The sequence below is a fragment of the Pseudophryne corroboree genome, chromosome 10 (genome assembly GCF_028390025.1).
Source record: "Pseudophryne corroboree isolate aPseCor3 chromosome 10, aPseCor3.hap2, whole genome shotgun sequence".
NCBI classification, from domain to species: domain Eukaryota; kingdom Metazoa; phylum Chordata; class Amphibia; order Anura; family Myobatrachidae; genus Pseudophryne; species Pseudophryne corroboree.
Genome location: NC_086453.1, coordinates 188,681,334 through 188,708,457, shown reverse-complemented (window position 1 = coordinate 188,708,457; position 27,124 = coordinate 188,681,334). Strand labels below are relative to the sequence as shown.

The following is a 27,124-nucleotide window of genomic DNA, read 5'->3' as shown; positions in this document are numbered from 1 at the left end:
GGGTGGGTTATTTTATTTCGGGTGTGGTGTGTTCAATCTGCAATCTAATTTGCAGTGTAAAAATAAATCAGCCAGTATTTACCCTGCACAGAAATAAAATAACCCACCCAAATCTAACTCTTTCTGCACATGTTATATCTCTCCCCCCGCCTGCAGTGTACATGGTTTTGCTCAACTGCTAAAAAATTTCCTGCTGCGATCAACTTGGAATTACCCCCTAAGTGCAGTTGCCCTGCTGCACGTACCAAGAACCTAAGCAATGAGGAATGCCTACTGCTTCTGGTGTCCCCGTCAACAAGGAGTGCAGTGGCCCCCAGTGCCCGGCATCAGCCTTTTCCTAGGTGCCAGGGGTGGGGACAGGAGCCCTTGCGCCTGGTGTCCGCCTGTTGCTAGGCGCCGGACGGGGGTCAGTGGGAGGCATGGCATACCGGCTCCTAGGCAGCAGCCGGGACACGTGCCTCCTGGCGCTAACACATTATGGTATGTGGTATAATATGTAAGGCATTACAGTGTGTGGCATAATGTTTAATGGACATTATGGTGTATGGCATAATGTGTAATGGGTGTTATGGTGTGTGGCATAATTTGTAATGGGCATTACGGTGTGTGGCATAAAGTGTAATAAGCATTATGGTGTGTGGCATAGTGTGTAATGGTTATTACGGTGTTTGGCATAATGTGTAATGGGCATTACGGTGTGTGGCTTAATGTGTCCATGCTCTTATTCTCATGTAGCCACTCCCATAGTCTCGTGTGACCATGCCCCTCATGACTCATGACTACTCCAAATTTTACTATCAGTACCACTAATTTCTACCTGCACCACTGAGATTGGGTAAACAGCAACCAGGTATATACAGGAAGCGGTGATCAGGGCCATATCTAGCAGTGTGCCAGTGGTGCCTGGCACACAGCGCATATGCACTGTGGGCACAGGACCACCATCAAAACCCACCTGGCCATGCTGCCGCCGCACTGTGAGGTCCCCGGCTACCTCTTCTCACATAGGTAGCCGGGCAGTGCTGCAGCTCATTCACCTTGCCTCCCGGCTCCTCCTCCTCTCACCCCCCCTTGTGTTCTTGGAGAGATGATGTCTCTCCCAGATCACCCCAAGCCCACCCACATTGCCCTGTGCTGTGGAGAGCCACAGTGTTAAGAAGTGAAGGGCAAGAAAACTGACAGCTGGTCAGAGCTAAGTATAACACACACTCTCTTTCTGTGTTCTTTTTCTCTCTCAAATGTGGACTCTGCTGCTGTAATATGTAAAAAGGGGACTCTGCTGCCATAATGTGTAAAAAGGGGGACTCTGCTGCTGTAATGTGTCAAAAGGGGACTTTGTCTGCCTTAATGTGTAAAAAACGGGACTCTGCCTGCCATATTGTGTAAAAGGAGCTCTACCTGCCATAATGCGTAAAAAGGGGCTCTGCCTGCTGTAATGTGTGAAAAGGGGACTATGCTGCCGTAATGTGTAAAAAGGGGACTCTGCTGCTGTAATGTGTAAAAGGGGACTCTGCTGTCATAATGTGTATCATTATGGGGTATTCTTTGTAGAATTCTGAGGGGAAACTTATGATAATGTCGATTATCTTACAGGAAAGAAAGCTATACCTTATACACACTTAGAATACACTTTACCATGGAGCCGCTGCGGCCGCTAAACTTAGTACACACGCTACGTACTTTATACATTGTTTGCGTACGGAGTCCCGTATCACTGTACGGACTTAGCGTACAAACGCCGCGCTGGGGGTACAAAGTACACACAGCGCACACACACCCAGAGATACACTTTAAACCTTCACAGTAATGCAATGCAATGATAAAACACTTTAAACCTTAGCAGGGCAATGAAGACACGACACCAATTGTGATTTCACCGCTGGGTTCCGACACCACAGTGGATTATTGCTGAAAGGGGGTTACAATACAAATAATACAATACAAGGGCCCTCATTCCGAGTTGTTCGCTCGGTATTTTTCATCGCATCGCAGTGAAAATCCGCTTAGTACGCATGCGCAATGTTCGCACTGCGACTGCGCCAAGTAACTTTACTATGAAGAAAGTATTTTCACTCACGGCTTTTTCTTCGCTCCGGCGATCGTAATGTGATTGACAGGAAATGGGTGTTACTGGGCGGAAACACGGCGTTTCAGGGGCGTGTGGCTGAAAACGCTACCGTTTCCGGAAAAAACGCAGGAGTGGCCGGGGAAACGGTGGGAGTGCCTGGGCGAACGCTGGGTGTGTTTGTGACGTCAACCAGGAACGACAAGCACTGAACTGATCGCACAGGCAGAGTAAGTCTGGAGCTACTCTGAAACTGCTAAGTAGTTAGTAATCGCAATATTGCGAATACATCGGTCGCAATTTTAAGATGCTAAGATACACTCCCAGTAGGCGGCGGCTTAGCGTGTGTAACTCTGCTAAATTCGCCTTGCGACCGATCAACTCGGAATGAGGGCCAATATAACAGAGTAAATGGCTACATTCAATGGTACATACTTGAGTAGATTCGCTTGCGCTTCCCGGCCTGGTCCTCGGTCATCAAATAGATAACTTTGTGAGTCTTGTGATTTACCAGACCAGAAGCAGGCTCTCTTTATACACTTCTTCCAAAAGCAATACAATAGATACTGTAATCCCTTTGTCCATTGGACACAGGAATGCACTTTTACAGTACAGGAGAGGTCATAGGTCGGTTTGAATAGGTAGGCGATGTCTTTCCCAACTGCTCTTGTGGGTGGTCTCCTCTGGATTCCCGCCGCATACATAATGTACAGTAAATACAGTTTATTTCTATATTTTGCTTCTGCACATAACTATCCGCAGGAACATGCGATCTTCCTCAAACCAACACCGGAATGTTACCCTTAAAATACCCTGCAGCTGGATACCAAACACCACCTTATGACCTTGTTATGTCCCCTCCTATTCTGTAAAGGTGAATCCCTTTGTTCTGAAACCATTTAAACTGTTGTTAATTTCATATGTGGTGCACGGGGACTATGTGTACTTTGTGCACTATTTGGATTAAATATGTAATGTGTTTTGATAGCTCTCCATGCGTTCACAAACTCTACCGAAAATACCCATACCACGCGCTGATGCGCATGACCGCGGGAGCAACCATACGCAAATTGCGAATATGTGCACGCACAGCAGAACAAGTACACGCGCGGAGGCCATCTGTGTGTTGTTTGTACGTGACGTGTGTACTGCAATATTTTTCGACTTTGACAGTCCACCCTTTGGCAGTCACCAATAACTGCCACTATCTAATCACTAAACAGAAAAATATCTACACAATATCTACAGAAGTTTGGATAGTCGGGAGAGAGGGGTAGGTAGGAAATGTATGACCTAGTGGGATAGTAAAAAGCATGTATGTATGAATCCATGTCTGAGGGGCATGTATCATGTATATGTTCTAAATGAGCTTCGAGGTATTGCGAAGTATACATTAAATCCTTCTCATCCCATACTAAGGGTCTGTAAATGGGCCAACAAACACTACCGAGCTCTTTTCGGCTTCTTGTTAAAACAAATGGGGTGCACATTTAGTTGATGATACACGGAGGGGAGACATATGTGAGTGCTAGTATATGTGGATATCACCTGTCGACTATGTGTGCTATTAACTGGAGGTTGCAGAGATGAAGTTAAGACACATATCTAAAATACATTCACATAAACATTTTGGGTAGGGCAGATGTCTTTTCCGGATGGATGTATCTGGGCAGAGGGGGAAACACAAGAGAAACGGGTGAAAGAAACAGGCCATGAAATTCATTTACAATCCTTATCATATCACTTTCTCTATGGATGGGTCATAAATTAAATCTGCTGCTATAACAGCACTCTTGCTCCTTAGACTCATCAATTTTGTGCCGTGCTTGCGCCACGTCAGAATTCGAACACACCTAAATATCAAACCAATAATTATGACGACTCCCAGGATACAAAGGAGAAACTTCCCTACACTCATAATAACATTTTGAGCCCACTCTCCTAAACCTGAGAACCAATTTTGTGGGTTCAACCATGAGACCCAGCCGGTCAGTTCATTGCTCACAGTCGCCAAGGTAAGGTTGTGTTTCCTCCTGAACTCCCACTTCAACTGTAAGATATCATCCATATTTTGATCGATAATCTCCGTTGGGTCATCAGTGCTGTTTGTAATATACGTACAGCACTTCACCCCATATTGAGTTGCCAGAGTAACACAGTACCCACCTGTCATGGCTGTGATATAATTTAGGACCATCCTGTGCTGAATCAGTTCCTTCTTGTAAGCTTGTAACTCCCTTCCCGTATACCTGAAGGTGTCGTCATACATCTCAGTGATATTATCTATCAAGTTTGCTAGTGCATGGATATACCTATAATTTATAATTCCTCTGGCAGTACGGGTGATGTCTAATGCGAGAAGGAATTGAATCCTGGTGGATCCGTGGATCAAATCAGAGGCTGCATGCTCTGTCCTATCTATTAGATGTCTCTTGACGATGTGTTCATAGTGAGTATGAGTATAAGGAGCCTGAGCACTGCGGTGAACGTCTTTCATCTTATCATGTGTTATGGTCATGACCTCTGGCAGTACTCTCCCAATATAACACAATCCCTCTAAGCTCGGGACAAGCCACTTGTACGCCTTCCTCCCACATATAAAATAGGCATCATCTGGGAGAACATAGGGGACAAAATATAACATCACCATATTACAAACTTTCCAAGTAAAGAAACCCATCCCCAGTTCTCCCATCTGCTCAGTACAAGTATCGGGCTGGATGATATGAGCACAATACCCTGGCGATACTTTTCCAACCCACATGGTCTTGCTTCCACGAGTATACCTATACCAAAAATACCTCCCACTGTTGGCTATTTGGCGTACAAGTTCAGAGTCTATGGGTATCCTATCAGCTCTGTGTGAAAAGGTCATTGTCTGGTTATTCCACGTCACTTCCCAATTTCCCGGTTTTCGGTAATTGGAAATATTAAAACATAATAAGGATCTATCTACATGATACTGGTGGAGCTTCAAACTAGGGGGCCTAGAAATATTGAATTTCTTGTCCACCGGTCTCCCACCCCGTATATCGAGTACCTCATCTATTGCTAAAGGGTATGGTACTAATCGTGACTTGCTCTGACCTTGAGGTACCTGTGAGCACACCCTGCATTCTGTCTGGTTTAAGACCTTACCCACTAATGAGTGGTAATCACTCAACGGATGCCGGTCCATCTTGATATTAAGGTTGGACTGACATCTCTGGATGCACCCATCCTCAACTATATTCTCACAATTCCTACAAATACAATATTCATCAGACATTAACCCCTCACAGTGCCTCCGAGCTCCTTGACTACCAGAGCGCTTACTGATGCCAGCCTTTACCAAAAGATGTGCTGATCCTGAGATCCTACAAATTCGTACTTGCCATCAGAACCCATTCCAGATCCCTGCTCGACCTCTCTGGGACCCTCACCAAAACAAACTGTCCTTATCAAAACCAGAATTACTAACAGAACCCGAAACACAGTCTCTTGTGATCGATCCATTTCGTAAGGGGAAAGGAGGAAAATAAGGAGAAAAGAAATGAAAAATGTAGGGGGAGGTGAAAAAAGAAAGTGGTAAGACAACCGTTCTAGCTCTTGTTACTCTCTGTGCTCAGATATCTTTCAACAGTCCTGCCTCTCAACTTTCCCGGAACAGACACTCCAGTGATATGAGATTCTCTACACTCTGCTCTTTGTCACGAGTTCTCTCCGGGTCAGCGACCTTCTTGCAGTGGGACGAGTGGATCCACGTCTCTCTTTCGGCGACTTTCAATGCTGTTGTGCTGGTTAACAAGACTTGATATAGTCCTTCCCACCTGTCTATGAGGCAACCTGAGCGTAAGAAATTTTGAATCATCACATAATCCCCAGGTTCAATGTCATGACAATTACTGTTCGGCAGGTCAGGAATCACCAGCTTTAAATTTCTTTGTTGATTTCTCAGCTGCTGGCTCATCCCAACCAAATATTTCACAGTCACTTCATTATTACATTTCAAATCATCCTGGGGGTCTATCATTACATGAGGTTGTCGACCAAAAAGGATTTCAAAGGGTGATAGGTTAAGGGGAGACCTGGGATTGGTTCTGATGCTGTACAACACTAGTGGCAAAGCTTCTGGCCACGACAATCCAGTTTCAACCATTAATTTGCTCAGCTTGTTCTTAATAGTGCTATTCACTCTCTCCACCTTTGCACTCGCCTGTGGATGGTACGGAGTATGCAGCTTGCTATTAATTCCCATCAGTTTGCACATGACCTGAAAGATTTCACCTGTAAAATGGGTACCCCTATCACTTTCAATTATTCTAGGGATACCATATTTACACACAAATTCCTGCACAATTTTCTTTGCAGTGAACGTAGTGGTATTTGTGGCAGCAGGGAACACTTCTACCCAATTGGAAAATACGTCAATTCAAACTAACACATATTTTAAATTCCTACAGGGTGGTAACTGTATGAAATCGATTTGTATTACCTGAAAAGGACCGTCTGTCGGAGGGATATGGGATGGCTCTGTTGGTATTGACTTTCCAATATTCTTCCTCAAGCAAGTAAAACATGTCATTGCTCTCTTACCTGCATGAGAAGAGAATCCTGGCGCACACCAGTAGGCTCTCACCAGCTTACACATACCCTCTTTACCCAGATGAGTCAGACCATGTGCCGCCTCAGCTAAGCTTGGAAGATATGCTCTGGGGGCTACTGGCTTACCTTGTCCACCTGTTCACAGTCCCGAGGGTTCCTGGCCATATCCCTTTGACCTCCAGACTGCCCTTTCCTGTGAAGAACACAAATCTTGCATTTCAATTAATTGTTGTGTATTGATCGTGTTAAATGTCATCAGTGATGTGATGTTCATTTGTATGGGGGTGCTGGCTGCTGATTTAGCAGCTTTGTCTGCCCGGCTGTTACCAAGTGAAATTGAGTCTTGGTTGTAAGTATGTGCTTTACACTTGATAACAGCCACTCTGTCTGGTTCCTGTATCGCTGTTAGGAGCCTTTTTATGTGGGACGCATGCGCTACAGGTGTGCCAGCTGCCATCATGAAATTTCTGAGTTGCCATAGGGCCCCGAAAATCATGCACCACTCAAAAGGCATACCTAGAATCTGTGTATATATTAGCTGACTTACCCTTGGCCAATTCACATGCTCTGGTAAGGGCGACCAACTCAGCAACTTGTGCTGAGTGTGGTGGGCCCAGGGGTTCAGCTTCTATGATACCTCTGTCATCTACAACTGCGTATCCAGTACACAGGTCTCCCGAGACCGTCTGTCTGTGGCAACTACCGTCAGTGTAAAAGGTAAAATCTACGCCTTCCAGTGAGTTGTCACTAATGTCAGGTCTCGCAGTGAAAGTCTGATTCAGGTATTCCATACTGTCATGCGTATCAGTGTCTGCACTAAATCCTCCTTCACCATCATTCTCATCCTCCACCCTTTGTGTCTGTCCAGGCACACTTGGCAAGTAAGTTGCAGGATTTAGTGCGCTGCATCTCTTAATGTTGATGTTTACAGGGGCCATCAGTGATAATTCCCACCTTGTAAACCATGCGGATGAGACATGTCTGGTTTGGGCGGAGTTCAGTAAGGCTGATACAGCATGAGGTGTATGGATGGTCAGGTTGTGTCCTAACACTACGTCTTCTTTTTACTTACTAGCAAAGCTATCGCTGCAACACTTCGCAAGCATGTGGCGAGAGACCGTGCTACGGTGTCCAACTGTGCACTGTAGTAAGCTACCGGCCTGCTGGCATCACCATGTCTCTGGGTTAAAACTCCTGCTGCGCACCCTGCACTTTCTGTACCATATAATTCGAAGGGTTTCCCATAATCTGGCATACCTAATACAGGTGCCTGTGATAGGCACTGTTTGAGTCTCTCAAATGCCAGCTCGGACTCATCTGTGTTTGTTCGAAGAGACTATCTCTTGCAAAGGTAAAGCCAGTGTGGAGAACCCTGGGATCCAGTTTCGGCAGTACCCACACATTCCAAGGAAAGTGCGGATCTGTTGCTGCGTTTGTGGCAGAGTCATGTCGCAGATCGCCTGTATTCTATCAGCAGTGAGGTGTCTAAGTCCTTGAGTAAAGCAATGTCCCAAATATTTTACCCTGGTCCGGCACAACTGCAACTTATCCTTTGAAACCTTGTGTCCCGTTTGGGAAAGATGAAACAGAAGCTGTTTCGTGTCTTTCAAGGACGATTCGAGTGAATCAGAACACAACAATAAGTCATCAACATACTGTATTAGCACTGATCCACTCTCAGGTTGAAAGGATTGTAAACAGTCATGCAAAACCTGGGAGAAAATACTTGGACTGTCAATGAAACCTTGGGGGAGACGAGTCCAGGTGTACTGTACTCCCCTGTATGTAAATGCAAAGAGATATTGGCTGTCAGGGTGCAGAGGGACAGAAAAGAAAGCAGAACAGAGGTCAATAACAGTGAAAAATTTCGCAGTAGGGGGAATTTGCATGAGGATGACAGCTGGATTGGGCACTACGGGGAATTAGCTCTCAACTATCTTGTTTATCCCCCTTAAATCCTGCACTAGCCTGTAACCCCTCCCCCCACTCTTTTTCACAGGGAAGATGGGACTATTGGCAGTGCTGGACGTCCTGACTAGGATGCCCTGTTGTAGCAACCGCTCTATGATGGGGTACACTCCTAATTCTACCTCTGGCTTCAGAGGAAACTGAGGGATTATTGGAGCTATCCTACCATCTTTTACTTGCACTACTACTGGAGCTACATTCGCCATCAATCCAGTGTCTTGTCCATCTTTGGTCCAAAGCAAACCCGGTATTTGTGAGATCATTTCCTCTACCTTTGATGGACACTTGTCTATAACAGCAGAGTGCGACATTAGCCTTTGAGGGGTGTCTAATATATCTTGCACTTCTTGAACGTGATTCTCGGGTATATCCAAGAAGACACCCTCAGGAGTACAATATATGACACACCGCATTTTACACAATAAATCTCTGCCGAGCAGATTAGTCGGAGCCGATGCATCCAGCAGAAAAGAGTGTTTGGTCTGCAGGGGCCCTATCGTAATCTCTGCCGGTCTACTCAAAGGGTAGTGTTGCACCGTTCCTGTTACTCCCATTGCTGAAATTGTTTTACCCATGGTTTTTATACCTACAGTCGAATTTAGCACTGACCTGGCCGCCCCTGTATCTACAAGAAAAGGTAGTGGTACACCAGCTACATCAACCGTGACCTCAGGTTCACTACCAAGGCTAGCAATCAACTTCACTGGCTGCAGACTACAGGTGTGGCCCAACCCCTATTGTGTGGTGAGACCCTCCCACAGCGCATTGGCAGCTATGATATGTGGGGGAGGTAGCTGAGAATTTTCGGAGGTCTGCCCATCTCTCCTTGGTGGGTACCTCCTTATTTCCCCTGCATGTGGCTCGTAACTTCTCCTATGTGGTCCCTGATCCCAATTATGTGAGTAGTAGTGTGGTTCGTATTTTCTGTCTAGGGGTCTATCTTGGCTATGCGCTCTACTACTCTTACAGTTTTTGGCAAAATGCCCTTCCTTCCTACAAGTGTAACATGTTCTAGGTCTGTCCAAAATAACAGGGGTCCGGGTTTTCGGCTGATGGGGTTTTGCCGTAAGGGCCTGTATACTTACTGTCATCAGTTTTTCCCCCTGTGACTCCCTGTATTTAATGATGTTCCTATCATGCTCGATAGCGGACTCTCTCAATGCAGCCACCGAGATACCTCTCCAGTTTGGTAGAGAAGTCTGTACCCTTGTTCTGAGTGCCTCCTTCAACCCGTCCATTAATACTGAAACAGCTACCTCCCTGTGATATACATTGTCTCTAATGTCCTCGATCCCAGTGTATCTAGCCATTTCCTGCAGTGCTCGATGGAAATATTTGGATGCCGTTTCACCTTCCTTTTGTCTTATGGAAAAGATTTTATTCCATTTGACAACAGTAGGTAAATATATTCCTAATTGCAGATTGATTTGTCGTACATTCTCCTGAGTGTACTCATCAGTGAGAAGTACTTCTGCGTCTAAGTTGCAATCAGTTATAAATTTCGCGGGGTCAATATTTGAGGGTAAACATACCCGTAGCACTGTTCCGCCAATCTTTGTTTGTGGGTTCGGTGGCATTACCTAACTCTTTAATGAACCTCTGGCATGCAACTAGATCTTTTCTGGGATCGGGAAATTCTGACATAATTGACCTTAATTCTGTCCGGGACCAGGGACAATGCATGGCAATGTTCCTGATGGGAGTTACTCCCTGAGCGTCAGTCTTCCCATTGGGGACTGCGATCACCCTGACAGGATTAAATTCAATTACATCATTTTGAATTGACTCTACAATGTGAGGTGCTATGGTTTCTGCATAATATACGGTACCGTACTTACCTGTGGACACGACCTCACTTATCCTTCCACTAGGGGGCCTGACTACTGCTCTTGCTGGTTGGGCCGTGCCCACCTGAGTGTCTTGTATGGTGGCTGCTAGAGAGAGTGCCGATATCGTGCTGGACTCATCCTCTTGTTCGCAGTCCTGGGGAAAATTTAAAACAGGGTACAACTGGCAAGGGTTAGCGTTAGTACATTTTGCAATTACACTTCTATTCTATACCAATGTATCATTGCCTGTAGCTATTTTCTCCCCAACAATTTATGGTGGTGGTGGTGGTGCAGTCGCCATTGTTTTCCCGCTAGGTTTGGAACCTGCTGCGCAAGCTAATTCCCTTTGCATATCCCCCTCCTGTTGCCACAAATGTAAACAATCTGTATGTTTAATCCTTCATTTCTTGGATTTTATCAGACAAATCCTTAACCTTAAGTTCTGTAATACCTCTGGTTCAAAGCTGCCCACCCTAGGGAATGGTTCCCTATCATTGTTAGTCATACATATCCACTCATTGCATAAAACTTCTGTGTGTAAACCATATTTTTCACACATGATAAACCTTGCTGAGCCTTTTGGCCACAATTCTGCCTGAACCCTGTCTAAACGTCTCTTACTTGAGCAACTGGCTCCCATATTTGTGGGTCTCTTCTAATATCTTTAAAAAAATTCCCACAAACACCAAAATACTCAATATAAGTAGACGGTGGAAGTATACCTGAGCGCCTTCCACTCGCTCTCAGCCACGCTGGCCAATACTTAGATACACTGTTGATAGCGGATCGCAATGTAGCCAACTTAGGGCTCCTATCAGACCTTACACCGTAATTTCTTTCGGTGGAAGTTCTGTTTGGAATATTTTCCTGAGAGAGGCAGTGAAAATTTCCTTTTCGGTATCTTTCAACTGGAATTGTTTGTAGGGTGAAAAACAGAGAAATTAGATAACTAACTTTCCAGTGAAGCCCACCAGGGAGATTTCCCGAAGTTATCAAAGAAAAACCCCTTTGTCTATACAATCACGTCTGCGTATGCTCTTCCACAGCGCATATGACACAATAATCTCACGTTGCTCTGTGCTGAACAAACGGACATGTGATGCAATAGCACAGCCTATAGATACTAGTTATCTATATGCCCTACGATTGCTGTAGACCACCTAGCTTAGACCACCTAGACCACTAAGAGTTGTATGGGATACCACTCAGTCCACTAAGACCACCTAGTTAATAACGCAGGTTTGCGAACCCTACGCCACCGGGCCTCTACTAACCCAGTGTGTCCACTTAGACCACTTAGACCACTTAGTTCTTGGGTTCAGTATCCACTCACTCCTGCATTCGCTCACTCACATACACGTTATTTTTTTCTGTACAGAAAATTAGGATTCATTCAAGTTGGCAGCTTTACCCCCAGAGGCAATTAAAATTTTTTTTATTTATACTAAATTTTGTTTTTATATTAAATTTCTTTAGAAACCGGGTAGTTTGGTGCTATTGTAGCGTAGCTACTGTCCCGCCTTTAAACTAAACGAACTATTGTGTAATTTGTGCTTAGCGACCGTAGTTCTTACGCAATTTGCGTAAACACGCGATCGTGCGTGTCTTCTTACGCTGCGTACGCAGTCCCGTACTTTGTCCGAGACACGTGTACAAAACCGTACGTGCGCAATCAAACAAATTCCACAACTTCTATAAATGTGAGCAATACTAACTATAATTGCTCACTTAACACAACACACAGTTTCTTTCTGTATAAACCTTTATTACTAGGCCAGGCTGCGTGTGTGTCTTACACTTACTTCCTTAACATTTATTTTAGTTTTAACTATATAGCAACAAATATCTCCGGTTTCACACAAGTTTAAATGAATCTAGCAATCTGAATGTTAAGGCAACACTGTGAGAGAGTATGCAAAAAGTATGGGTGCTGTGTACGCTTTTGGCACCAAAAGAAATTTCACAGATTTTAAATAGCTTTTTTCCTGTTTACCTTACGAGTTCTACCAGCATCTCTACAAACCATACAGAGCAGACGCCATCTAATCAGCAATTAAGTAGGGTTTTCAGTGCATCCATCGACCAAGAAAAGGATACGTAGGATAACTTCCCACCCTTTGCTGATAGATTACGTCTGCTGTGACCTGTTAGGTAGTAAGTATGTGGAAAACCGGAGAGCCACCAATTGATAATGTCGATTATCTTACAGGAAAGAAAGCTATACCTTATACACACTTAGAATACACTTTACCATGGAGCCGCTGCGGCCGCTAAACTTAGTACACACGCTACGTACTTTGGCCCTCATTCCGAGTTGATCGGTCGCAAGGCGAATTTAGCAGAGTTACACACGCTAAGCCGCCGCCTACTGGGAGTGTATCTTAGCTTCTTAAAATTGCGACCGATGTATTCGCAATATTGCGATTACTAACTACTTAGCAGTTTCAGAGTAGCTCCAGACTTACTCTGCCTGTGCGATCATTTCAGTGCTTGTCGTTCCTGGTTGACGTCACAAACACACCCAGCGTTCGCCCAGGCACTCCCACCGTTTCCCCGGCCACTCCTGCGTTTTTTCCGGAAACGGTAGCGTTTTCAGCCACACGCCCCTGAAACGCCGTGTTTCCGCCCAGTAACACCCATTTCCTGTCAATCACATTACGATCGCCGGAGCGAAGAAAAAGCCGTGAGTAAAAATACTTTCAACATAGTAAAGTTACTTGGCGCAGTCGCAGTGCGAACATTGCGCATGCGTACTAAGCGGATTTTCACTGCGATGCGATGAAAAATACCGAGCGAACAACTCGGAATGAGGGCCTTTATACACTGTTTGCGTACGGAGTCCCGTATCACTGTACGGACTTAGCGTACAAACACCGCGCTGGGGGTACAAAGTACACACAGCGCACACACACCCAGAGATACACTTTAAACCTTCACAGTAATGCAATGCAATGATAAAACACTTTAAACCTTAGCAGGGCAATGAAAACACGATACCAATTGTGATTTAACCGCTGGGTTCCGACACCACAGTGGATTATTGCTGAAAGGGGGTTACAATACAAATAATACAATACAATATAATAGAGTAAATGGCTACATTCAATGGTACATACTTGAGTAGATTCGCTTGCGCTTCCCTGCCCGGTCCTCGGTCATCAAATAGATAACTTTGTGAGTCTTGTGATTTACCAGGCCAGAAGCAGGCTCTCTTTATACACTTCTTCCAAAAGCAATACAATAGATACTGTAATCCCTTTGTCCATTGGACACAGGAATGCACTTTTACAGTACAGGAGAGGTCATAGGTCGGTTTGAATAGGTAGGCGATGTCTTTCCCAACTGCTCTTGTGGGTGGTCTCCTCTGGATTCCCACCGCATACATAATGGCCCTCATTCCGAGTCGTTCGCTTGGTATTTTTCATCGCATCGCAGTGAAATTCCGCTTAGTGCGCATGCGCAATATTCGCACTGCGACTGCGCCAAGTATCTTTGCTATGAAGATAGTATTTTTACTCACGGCTTTTTCATTGCTCCGGCGATCGTAATGTGATTGACAGGAAATGGGTGTTACTGGGCGGAAACAGGCCGTTTTATGGGCGTGTGGCTGAAAACGCTACCGTTTCCGGAAAAAACGCAGGAGTGGCCGGAGAAACGGGGGAGTGGTTGGGCGAACGCTGGGTGTGTTTGTGACGTCAAACCAGGAACGACAAGCACTGAACTGATCGCACAGGCAGAGTAAGTCTGGAGCTACTCTAAAACTGCTAAGTAGTTTGTGAGCGCAATATTGCGAATACATCGGTCGCAATTTTAAGATGCTAAGATACACTCCCAGTAGGCGGCGGCTTAGCGTGTGTAACTCTGCTAAATTCGCCTTGCGACCGATCAACTCGGAATGAGGGCCAATGTACAGTAAATACAGTTTATATCTATATTCTGCTTCTGCACATAACTATCCGCAGGAACATGCGATCTTCCTCAAACCAACACCAGAACGTTACCCTTAAAATACCCTACAGCTGGATACCAAACACCACCTTATGACCTTGTTCTGTCCCCTCCTATTCTGTAAAGGTGAATCCCTTTGTTCTGAAACCATTTAAACTGTTGTTAATTTCATATGTGGTGCAGGGGGGCTATGTGTACTTTGTGCACTATTTGGATTAAATATGTAATGTGTTTTGATAGTGTTATGCACACCAGTGCCAGCAGAAATGTACTGGTGTCTGAACGGAGAGGGATGCAAAACAAATTAACTCACAGACAGACTGGGGAATATGATATTACATACATAGAAGGTGATAGGGTAACAAAATAAACACAAAGTGAACAGAGAAGCCCAAAGGCTAAGAAACTGGGTGTCTCCCTAGTATTAGGAATGCTCAGATGGAAAGAAGCGAGATGTTGTGATTTAATACGTAGAGAACCCGAAATGCTGTTGCTAAGGGCAACAGCAAAACCCTAAAGGGTTACCAACGGGTGTGGCAGTAAACTCCTTGGTCAGAGATGGAATAATAGACACAAGGAGAGTCTCCACAATCCTAGTCCTCACTTGCAGTGCACTGGTTCAACTTACTGCCACTAAACTGACACCTGAACACCTTGCACAGTGAGAAAGGATTTTGGCAGGCAAGTCTGAGAATACAGCCGCAAACTTGCTAGGTTCACAGAGTAGCAAAAGAACCCCAGCAGGTTAAACGACTGACTCCAGTCTTACTGCTAGGTCTGGATTGGCAGAGTGTAATACCAAATCCCAAGGCCTATTTGCAGTAAGCAACAAACAAATACAAAGTTTACACAGTACTAGCTAGCTTTCAGGAACTGACTAACCAACAAAGATTCAGCAGCATCTGCCTAACCTGAGAAGAGGGTTTATATAGCAGGTGCTGTCCACGCCCCACTCAGACCTCACAGACTGTGAGCACAAAAACCAGCACCGGATCCCCTGCCGTGCACAGAGCCTGTAACCACTGCACAGCAAAAGACCCGAACCGGAGTATCAGCTACGCTCAGGTTACTCCGCTAGCACTTGTCTCCCGGTTGCCATGACGACGTGGCAGCACAGAGCAGGAGACCCTAACAGTACCCCCCCTCTGACGAGGGGTCAAAGAACCCCTACCACCGGGTTTATCGGGGAACTGCGAGAAGAAAGAGCGTAACAGTCTGGGGGCATGAAGATCACAACTGCACACCCACGACCGCTCCTCCGGGCCATATCCCTTCCAGTGCACCAAAAATGACAGCTGACCCCGAACCATCTTGGAGTCAAGAATCCTTTCAACAACAAACTCCCTCTGGCCACGTATCAGAAGAGGGGAAGGTCTTACACTGGAAGAAGGATTACTAATCGCCCGTTTTAAAAGGGAACAATGAAATGTTTTATTGATACCCAAAGAACGGGGTAGATCTAACTGAAATGCCACCGGATTGATAACCCTAGTGATCTTATAAGGACCGATGAACCGGGGGCCTAACTTATGAGATGGCTGTCTCAACTTCAAATTCTTGGTAGACAACCAGACGAAGTCTCCTAATTTGAAGCTGCAGGGTCTTTTCCGCTTATCAAAAACCCTTTTGGTCACTAATGACACAGACACAAGGGCTTTCACTTTCCTCCAAATACCTCTAAGGACCGAAACCACAGAGGAACCACCAGGCGTGGAGTCCTGGGGGTCAAAAGAATTGGCCTTAGGATGATGCCCATACACACAAAGGAAGGGAGAGATCCCTGTAGCAGAGTGAGCCGCGTTGTTATAGGCAAACTCCGCCATGGACAGATGAGCAACCCAGTCAGTCTGACACTTGGAGACATAACACCTGAGGAACTGCTCCAAGGACTGGTTCACTCTTTCAGTCTGCCCATTAGACTGCGGATGGTAGCCTGACGACAAGCTGACAGAAATCTGGAGATCGGAACAAAATGCCCTCCAGAATTTGGCCACAAACTGGGATCCGCGGTCAGAGACCACATCAAGTGGCAACCCGTGGAGGCGCACAACATGCAGCATAAATAATTCAGACAGGCATCTGGCCGATGGCAGCCTAACCAATGGAACGAAGTGCGCCATCTTCGAAAACCTGTCAACGACAACCCAGATGGCTGTCATCCCCGAGGATTTGGGCAAGTCCACCATAAAATCCATTGAAATGTGGGTCCATGGCTTAGATGGAATAGAGAGTGGATGTAATGGGCCAACAGGAACCCCTCTAGGAGTCTTATTTCGGGCACAGATGTCACATGACCGAACCCACTGATCCACATCCCTAGCCACCGAGGGCCACCACACCGCCCTAGATAGCAACTCCCGAGTTCTGGCAATACCCGGGTGACCTGCCGACTTCTTGGCATGGAATTCCAGGAACACTTGCTGTCTTAACCTAGGAGGCACAAACAAAAGACCTACCGGAAGGTCTGGAGGAGCCTGCTCCTGTGCTCTAAGGACTAATGACAAGAGGTCCTGGGTAATGCCCACTTTAATACATGATGGGGACACAATGGGCAATGGCTCCTCGGTGGTCTCCTGGATTGGAGCAAAACTCAGCGAGAGCGCATCAGCCTTGATGTTTTTTGACCCAGGGCGATATGTTATCAAAAAATTAAACCGAGCAAAAAACAAAGCCCATCGTGCCTGCCTGGCATTGAGGTGCTTCGCTGACTCTAAAAATGCCAAATTCATATGGTCGGTGAGAATTGAGACCACAAACTTAGCCCCCTCAAGCCAGTGTCTCCACTCCTCGAGTGCATCCTTAAAAGCCAACAATTCCCGGTTACCCACGTCATAATTCATCTCGCCAGGCGAAAATTTACGGGAAAAGTAAGCACAGGGATGAAGGCGATTATCAGATACCCCCATCTGAGAGAGCACTGCCCCAATACCCATCTCAGAGGCATCCACCTCCACCACAAAAGGACGCTCTGGATCTGGGTGTCGCAGCACCTTGGCCGAGACAAATGCCCTTTTGAGACAGGCAAAAGCCGCTTTGGCCTCACAAGACCAGTGAGCAACATCCGCCCCTTTCTTAGTGAGTGCCACCAAGGGTGCCACTATAGACGAAAATCCAGCGATAAATCGTCTATAAAAATTCGCAAAGCACAGAAAACGCTGAAGCGCCTTCAAACTAGTGGGCTGCACCCAATCCAGGACTGCCTGTACCTTGGAACCCTCCATTTGGAAACCTTCTGGGGAGATAATATATCCTAGAAATGCGATTTGCTGAACTTCAAATTCGCACTTCTCCAGCTTCGCCCCAAGCCGGTGGTCTCTGAGTTTCTGGAGGACTAAGCGTACATGCTTCCGATGTTCCTCCAGGGAATGGGAGAAGATTAGGATGTCATCTAAGTATACAACTAAGAATCTATCCAAATATTCCCTGAGCACATCGTTCATGAAGTCCTGGAAGACTGCCGGGGCATTACAGAGCCCAAAAGGCATCACCAAATATTCATAATGCCCTGATTGGGTATTAAAGGCAGTCTTCCATTCATCCCCCTCTCTTATTCGGATTAGATTGTACGCACCGCGTAGGTCAATCTTAGAAAAAATGGTGGAAGTACGAAGCTGGTCAAACAAGACCGAAATGAGAGGCAGTGGGTATGAGTTTTTAATCATGATACGGTTCAATTCCCTGAAGTCGATGCAGGGTCGCAACGAACCGTCCTTTTTACCCACGAAGAAGAACCCCGACCCAACTGGAGACTGTGAAGGTCTGATAAATCCCTTAGCCAAGTTCTCCTGAATGTACTCTGCCATAGTCTGAGTCTCAGGACGTGACAGGGAGTACAACCTGCTCTTGGAAAGCTTAGCATTCGTCAACAAATCAATGGCACAGTCAAAGGGGCGATGGGGAGGTAATACCTCTGCAACTCTTTTGGAGAACACGTCCGCAAAATCTGCATAACATCCTGGCAATCCTGGCAAACTTAGCTGCGAAATCCTGACTGGAAGGCTCAAGCAACTCCTGAAACAATCAGTACCCCAACTAAGAATCTCCCCAGAGACCCAGTCAAATTGAGGATTGTGGGCCCTTAACCAGGGTAACCCCAACACCAATGGGGCAAAAGTACAGACAGTCACATAAAAGGACAATTTTTCAGAGTGTGTGGCTCCAATAAACAAAGAAATCTGGCTAGTGCAAGAGGTAATTTTACCCTGGGATAATGGTTCCCCGTTTAACCCACAAATCTCAATTTCCGATGCCAAGGGTACTAAGGGAACAGAGTGTCTCAGGGCGAATTGGCGGTCCATAAAAACCCCATCGGCCCCACTGTCCACAAAGGCCTCAGTCTTGACAGTTTGACCGAGGATCTTCAAGGTCACCGGAATGATAAAAGTCTTCTTGGGAAATTCTGACTTCTGGCCTGACAGGATATTTCCCATCACCCTCAGGCCCTGAAGTTTTCCGGCTTTTCTGGGCATGATACTACCACATGACCTTTATTCCCACAGTACAAACATAACCCCTGCTGTCTCCTCCGCGTCGGCGGGTAGCCCCAATCTGCATAGGCTCCTCGGAAAATTCCTCAGAGTCTGAGGTTCCCTTGGGAAAGAAGGAAACCTCGGTCTCCCTTTCAAGCCTGCGCTCTCTCAGCCGTCTATCCACCCGAATGGATAACTGCATGAGCTGATCCAAGCTATCAGGCAAGGGATATTGTACCAGTTGGTCTTTTAACTGGTTAGAAAGACCTCTTCGGTACTGGTGTCTCAGGGCTGGGTCATTCCACTGGGTATCATGGGCCAACCTCCGAAACTCCGTACAATAAACCTTAACTGGCCTTCGCCCTTGCTTAAGGATCGAAATCTGAGCCTCGGCTGAGGCCGTCTTGTCAGGGTCATCATACAACATGCCCAGTGCCGTAAAAAAAGCATCAACACTTTTAAGCGACGGACAGTCAGGCTGCAACCCATATGCCCAGACCTGTGGGTCTCCTTGTAGCAAGGAAATCACTATGCCCACCCGCTGAATCTCCGACCCAGAAGACTGAGGCCTAAGCTGGAAATATAGCTTGCAGCTATCCTTGAAACAAAAGAACTGTGAGCGATCTCCAGAAAAACGATCCGGGAGATTTACTTTCGGCTCCTTAACCCCTGAAGGCACTGCTGCTGCGGGAGCTCCGCCAGCGGCCTGCGAGGTGTGCATTTTAATGGACAAATCATTAAATTGTTGAGTCAGGACCTGCACCTGATCGACCACCTGTTGCAAAGTATTTTGAGGGGTATGCTCCATATTCCCACAAAATTTCAACAGGAGTATTAGGCTGCTGAATATGTTATGCACACCAGTGCCAGCAGGAATGTACTGGTGTCTGAACGGAGAGGGATGCAAAACAAATGAACTCACAGACAGACTGGGGAATATGACATTATATACATAGAAGGTGATAGGGTAACAAAATAAACACAAAGTGAACAGAGAAGCCCAAAGGCTAAGAAACTGGGTGTCTCCCTAGTATTAGGAATGCTCAGATGGAAAGAAGCGAGATGTTGTGATTTAATACGCAGAGAACCCGAAATGCTGTTGCTAAGGGCAACAGCAAAACCCTAAAGGGTTACCAACGGGTGTGGCAGTAAACTCCTTGGTCAGAGATGGAATAATAGACACAAGGAGAGTCTCCACAATCCTAGTCCTCACTTGCAGTGCACTGGTTCAGCTTACTGCCACTAAACTGACACCTGAACACCTTGCACAGTGAGAAAGGATTTTGGCAGGCAAGTCTGAGAATACAGCCGCAAACTTGCTAGGTTCACAGAGTAGCAAAAGAACCCCAGCAGGTTAAACGACTGACTCCAGTCTTACTGCTAGGTCTGGATTGGCAGAGTGTAATACCAAATCCCAAGGCCTATTTGCAGTAAGCAACAAACAAATACAAAGTTTACACAGTACTAGCTAGCTTTCAGGAACTGACTAACCAACAAAGATTCAGCAGCATCTGCCTAACCTGAGAAGAGGGTTTATATAGCAGGTGCTGTCCACGCCCCACTCAGACCTCACAGACTGTGAGCACAAAAACCAGCACCAGATCCCCTGCCGTGCACAGAGCCTGTAACCACTGCACAGCAAAAGACCCGGACCGGAGTATCAGCTACGCTCAGGTTACTCCGCTAGCACTTGTCTCCCGGTTGCCACGACGACGTGGCAGCACAGAGCAGGAGACCCTAACAGATAGCTCTCCATGCGTTCACAAACTCTACCATAAATACCCATACCACGCGCTGATGCGCACGACCGTGGGAGCGACCATACGCAAATTGCGAATATGTGCACGCACAGCAGAACAAGTACACGCGCGGAGGCCATCTGTGTGTTGTTTGTACGTGATGTGTGTAGTGCAATATTTTTCGACTTTGACACTTAATTTATTCCATTTTGGAATAAGGCTGTAACATAACAAAATGTGGAAAAGTGAAGTGCTGTGAATTCTTTCCGGATGTACTGTATACAAAAAAACTCAAGGACCCAATATTTTACCAACTACCAATGTTTCATAAGCACATCACCAATCTGGAAGACCTATCGTGTCAGATGGTTGGGTATGAAATGCCGGCTGTCGGGTTGAGAGTAAAATCCTTATAAAAGATCGGTAAATAGTCTAACCCTCTCCCTACCCTAACCTTTTAAGTGCCTAACTCTAACCCCTGACATCCCCCCCTCCTGCAGCCTAACCCCCATGGGTAGTGCCTAAACCTACCCCCCCCCCCCCCTCGATACCGGCATCCCAAATATCTGGAGTCCTGACAGGAGTGCAGGAGGCTGGGACAGCTCATTCTAACCCTTCCCCTAACCCCCTCCCTGCAGCCTAACCCTCCCTCCCCACAGCCTAAACCTAACCCTCCCTCCCTACAGCCTAAACCTAACCCCCACCACGCAGCCTAACCCTCCCTCCCCACAGCCTAAACCTAACCCTCCCTCCCTACAGCCTAAACCTAACCCTCTCTCCCTACAGCCTAAACCTAGCCCTCCCACTGGCAGCCTAACCCTCCCACTCACAGCCTAACCCTAACCCTACTCCCTACAGCCTAAAACTAACACTCCCTCCCTACAGCCTAAACCTAGCCCTCCCACTCGCAGCCTAACCCTAACCCTACTCCCGCAGCCTAACCCTAACTTTCCCCTGGATACTTACGTTCAGGATTCTGACAGTTGGGATGCTGGCATCATCATTCTGACAAGTGTTGTGATTCCGTCACCAGCATTCTGACTGACAGGATCTCGAACGTCGGGATCCCAACTACATGATGCATATTGTAGCTGCAGGTAGACATCCTCTCCTAGACAGCACATAGAATTGCAGCCACAGATGGCAGCTCTCAGTATGCACTGTTTGAACATTGATTTTCAATCATCCAGACTGTGGTAATCTGGTTATAGCTGCAAGTGGTCTCCCCACCTTTCACATACTATGGAGGTTGTGCTATACCGCAGGAGGCAGCTTTCAGTGTGTGCTTTACAGCTAAAGGTTATAGCCATTCAAAATCCCATGGCACGGACCTTGCGTGTGTGTGTGTGTGTGTGTGTGTGTGTGTGTGTGTGTGTGTGTGTGTGTGTGTGTATGTATGTATGTATGTATGTATGTATGTATGTATGTCTACAGAGGACACTGATCCTTAGTGTGAACCTATACTATAAGGAGATACATTGTTATTCAATTCACTTGTGGAACAAGAAAGATTTCCTGTTGGATATACGTATTTGAGAACTGGAAAAACATATGCCATGTATGTGGTGAAAGTACTCCTCACCATCTCTATGTGTCCACAAATCAATTACAAACAGTGGAAGTGTGAAGTCAGCTTTCTTGGCCATTAGAATTTAAATTACTGCACTAAGGGGGACATTTACTAAGCAGTGATAAGAGCGGAGAAGTGAGCCAGTGGAGAAGTTTCCCATGGCAACCAATCAGCATTAAAGTAACATCTATAATTTGCATACTATAAAATGATTCAGAGCTGCTGATTGGTTGATGGGGCCACTTCTCCACTGGCTCACTTCTCCGATCTTATCACTGCTTAGCAAATGTCCACCTAAGTCAGTGATTTTGATCCATAGTACTTGTTCCTCCACAAATGCATAGAATCTTTATACTACTTTATATATTTATTTTATTATATTTAAAGCAAACGATTTCCTACTACAGTATATGCTAAATGTTATTTAGAGTATTAATGAATAAATTATGTTTTCTTTACATATATATTTTTATATTATTGCAGCCAAAATAGAATGTTTTTTTGTTTTCATAAGCTCAGTACCATTAATATGCTATCTTCCCATAAATACCACGTTGCTGTTTACCCAGACTCAATCATTTCATAATAGATCTTACAGTATACATTGTTTCTATGCAAGGTAATTTCTGTTACAATCAAATGTAACAATTTAACTTGCATAGCTTCATATGGTTTTCTTATTGCATACTGTACATTGTAGCGCTCGTGTCATTGTTTCAAATGGTTTGGGCTACAACAGTATACCACTGTAGCAATGCTCAGGTTCTTCATAGCTTTGGCATCCAAATATTAAAGCTGATTCCCCTATGACTGTAATGCACAGGACACAGTAGCAAAAATAAATACAAATCGGGAAGCTGTGCCACCCACTGATTTTACACCAACCGCCACATTCATCACCATTAGTATTGGCACTTGCACCAGCTGCATGCTAGGTGAAAGAGATCTGTCAGAAACAGGCTTCTTCTACACATTTGTTTGACTCCTACATACATGCACACAGCACTTCTATGATACTCCCATGGCACTCCCACCCACAAGTCAGGGTGGTTCTGTGTGATCACATTGTCTCCACCCATTTCCTGCCCTGAAATGTCTAATTTAATGAAAAGACTGATATGACCAGGTTCCTTCCAACTCATACTAGGACGGTCATAAGTGTGTAAGCTCTAATTGGTGCATTCACTGTATGCAAACATTAACTGTTTGCATCCATGCACAGAGATCCATCTGACGTAGAATTGTCACCATAGAGAGTGGCAAAGTAAAGGACTTAAGGGCCCCATACACTAGAACGATTTTGCTCAAATTCAGCTCAGTTAGGTCATTCGGGCAGATATATAGGGGGAAATCATGCATTTTTGCTGTGTATCCAATCCGATCCAATCCAATGCGCGGTCCCGTGAGCGTCAGGTGGACTCCTCCAGGTCGTTGGTGCTGCACTCATTATTTGTCGTGATCAAATGGAATTGTATGGAATCGAACGGAAAAATTTGTTTTTTGTGCTCGCGATATATCGCATGAGATCTATAGTAGGAAGTTTGAAGCACCCTAATCCAGCCCATAAGATGTATCTGATGGTACCTGTGAATGCATGCTATATATCCCATGCGATATGTAGGTGCTTGACATATTGTATGCGATGTATAGCATGCTCAAAAAAGTCAAATTGTACCAAATCGTTTGGACTCATATGTAACACTTCCGGGAAGCTCCCGGGAGAGTTCAAGGGAAATCACCCCGACTTCAGCCTCTAGACATATCGTTCTAGTGTATGGGGCCATTTACCCTATGTGTTTGGAAGAGATTCTGCTATCACTCCTGCTGGGAGATTACTGAACCAAAAATACATTGTGAGCATCACCTTAGAGACATTAATGCCACAATATATGTATACATTGTTATTATATCTTATATATTATATCTATATTATGTATTAAAGTTTTTTTTATGATTTCCTTTTCAAAATTAACTAAATGCTGTATACAGTTAGTTTTGAGTTGTGTCTTTTTATCTTCTTTTAAAACAGTCTTTCCTGGAGAATGAATTAGGTTTGAGCACAGGAGCTGTTGAAATGCTTGGACACTACATGAATTTGAATAGTCAATTATATATCTCCTTCATGGAGTCACTGATGGACGCCGCTGTATTTAACACTACCAGGTACAGTAAAGAAGATCATAAAAATTGCTTTTTCTTTTCTTTTTTGCTTTTCATTATTAGCCTTGTACCTCAAAATAATAAAGATGTCGTGTATTAAAGCAAACGGAGAGGTGAATGCTATATGGTGCGAGAAGACAGAGACACAGGAGATTGTGCTAGATTGGCTGAATTTTTAAAGCCGCAGTCATTTACAAGGCAAAACCAGGATACACATTATGCCTCACCGAACTGCCCCTTACACATAATGCAGCAAAGTAATGCCCCTTACACATCGTATACTTTCCAAGGACCAACTTCTACAACTTCTAAATAATTCGAAAGCATTTTTTGGTCTTTTTGTCCTGTTTGAGTTGTTTAAAATCATCAGCTTTATACATATTTTATAACATGTGTTATAGAGGGCTTAGGCTATCTCTCTGCTGCAGAACTGCAAGTTCCAGCATGTACTTGTGGCAGTAATTTGACAGGAGGTGTGGATTTACTATGAGTACAAAAGTTGATCAAAATCAGTATACAGTAGTACAATAAGAAAAGATAATACACATAGAAATAAGGCTTTAAATAACTGTTTTACATTTTCATTGTGTTTCCCTAGGTTTGATGAGATCACTGGTGGCTTTGATCAGTTGCCTGTGGCCTTTGCCCGCCGTCTTGGAAGTGCAATCAAGTATAATTCCACTGTAGTTAAAGTCATGAGGAGGCAGAAATCTGTGATTGTCCAGTACCGCAAAGATGAGTCCTCAGTTCTCACCAGCATAGCAGCAGACTATGTCATCATCACCTCCACTGCAAAAGCCACCAGGCTCATGGAGTTCAGCCCTCCACTGAGTAATGAGAAGTACAATGCATTGAGTTTTGTTCACTATACAAGTGCAACAAAGATTTTCCTAAAATGCAACGAGAGATTCTGGGAGAAGGATGGCATAGTGGGTGGCAAAAGTGTTACTGATCGCCCATCTCGGTACATCTACTATCCAAGTCATAATTTTGCCAAAGGTATAGGTGTTCTCCTCGCATCCTACACCATTACAGATGATTCAATGCTCTTCGCAGGACTCAGTGATGAAGACTGTGTGGATGTGGTTCTGGAAGACTTGGCTGTCATCCACAGGAGACCAAAGGAGGAGCTCAGAAAACTCTGCCCAAAATCAGTGGTGAAGAAGTGGAGTCTGGATCCATATTCTCTGGGGGCATTTGCTTTCTTTACCCCTTACCAGTTTGGTAACATGTATGAAGCATTATCTCAACCTGAAGGCAGAATATATTTTGCAGGAGAACACACATCTTCTCCTCATGCCTGGATAGACACTGCCATAAAAAGTGGTCTGAAAGTGGCAAGAGACATCCACAGGGATGCCAGTATGTTTCTCCATAAATAATCCTGTGCCCGCACAGACACACACACACACACACACACACACACACACACACACACACACACACACACACACACACACACTTGAATAAATAATATATAGGTACCCAGTGTCTCTTCAGCCCCCCCTTACTCTCCAAACTCCCCAGTGTCTTCCCAGCCAGTCCATTTCTGTTTCTCCTTCTAGCCCCCTTCTATCTCTCCAGCCCCCCAGTGCCTCTACAGCTCCAGCCAGCTCCTTTCTGTTTCTTCAGCTCTACTGTAAAAACAGAAAAGGAGGCAGCGCTAAAGAAATAGGATGGATGTCTGTAAAAGTGCACACAATTTAATCAGTATAAAATACAAACACATATATCACAGAACATTGAAAAAAATGTTAAAAAGTCACCCAAATTTTATGCATTCACAAGTGTGCCAATTCTGATGCTGGAAATAACATGAATGAAAGTGGACGATTCTTACTCCTATAGAACTGACAGCCCAGTCCAATATAGCATGAATCCGACTGTATAACACCCGCTGGAGGTTAGTCACAAAGGTAAGTATTTCCAAGAGGGTCCTTACCAGAGCTCACCTATAGGTACCTTGAAAAATCTGCAAGGCTTGGCAGCGAAACGCATTGGTGGGCCACCCGTCAACCCAATTTGCTGGATGCCTTTATATGTGCCGTTTCTCATCTTTGGATTGGCCATTGATACATATGCAGATGATCTCCTACCACCTGCTTCACTACAGACTGTAGCGTTCAAGACATCCGTAGCTCTGGTGAGGACCCTCTTGGAAATACTTACCTTTGCACCTATTCATCACTATCCATCTATTTAGCAGCTATCACTGATATTTTGTGGATTACGGAATTAACATCTAGGATATAGCTGCAGATAAGCATAAGCTTTAAGAGACTTTTAGACACCATTAGACAACCTTAGTGTGATCCCCTTTTTATTGGCATTGATTTATCGGTATATAACCTTTTACTCTTTTATCATTTTATCAAATAAACACTGCATTCTTTATACGTTGGCTCTCCTTTCATATATATTATTCCTGATATACAGCGCAGCCGCTCCCCTTTTGTTCTTTCATCTTCTTCAGTGTCTTCTGAGCAACACTTCACGATGTGACTCCTCTGTTTTTTAGTGGTGTGCCATGATGTCAGGTGTGATGTCATGATGTCATGTGTGCCATGTTGCAATAAAATTTTTACATTTTATCACAACACCTGTCGCTGGCAAGTGACAGCATCTCCCCGGACCCCACAGATAGATCCATCTATTACTGCTGCATATGCCACTGCAGTGGTCAGCAGGGCACCGGCAGCAGTTATAATATCTATGCTCCTTGTGCACCTGACACCTGGCATCCGGAGGCCAATCAGTGGTGCAGAGAAGGGGGGAGCAGGTACTGATTTCCC

At 45.2% G+C, this 27,124-nt stretch overlaps 1 protein-coding gene across 1 annotated transcript in view; it reads left to right on the top strand.

Annotated features, from left to right (window-relative positions):
• The window catches only part of LOC134965256 (L-amino-acid oxidase-like), a 65,038-nt gene extending 38,370 nt beyond the window's left edge, over positions 1 to 26,668 (top strand). Inside the window, exons 6-7 of the mRNA XM_063941750.1 lie at positions 24,202 to 24,335; positions 24,931 to 26,668. Coding sequence (XP_063797820.1) covers positions 24,202 to 24,335; positions 24,931 to 25,714 — 918 coding nt within the window. The 3' untranslated portion in view covers positions 25,715 to 26,668. The remainder of the gene's footprint in view (positions 1 to 24,201; positions 24,336 to 24,930) is intronic.
• The last annotated feature ends 456 nt before the right edge of the window (positions 26,669 to 27,124 follow it).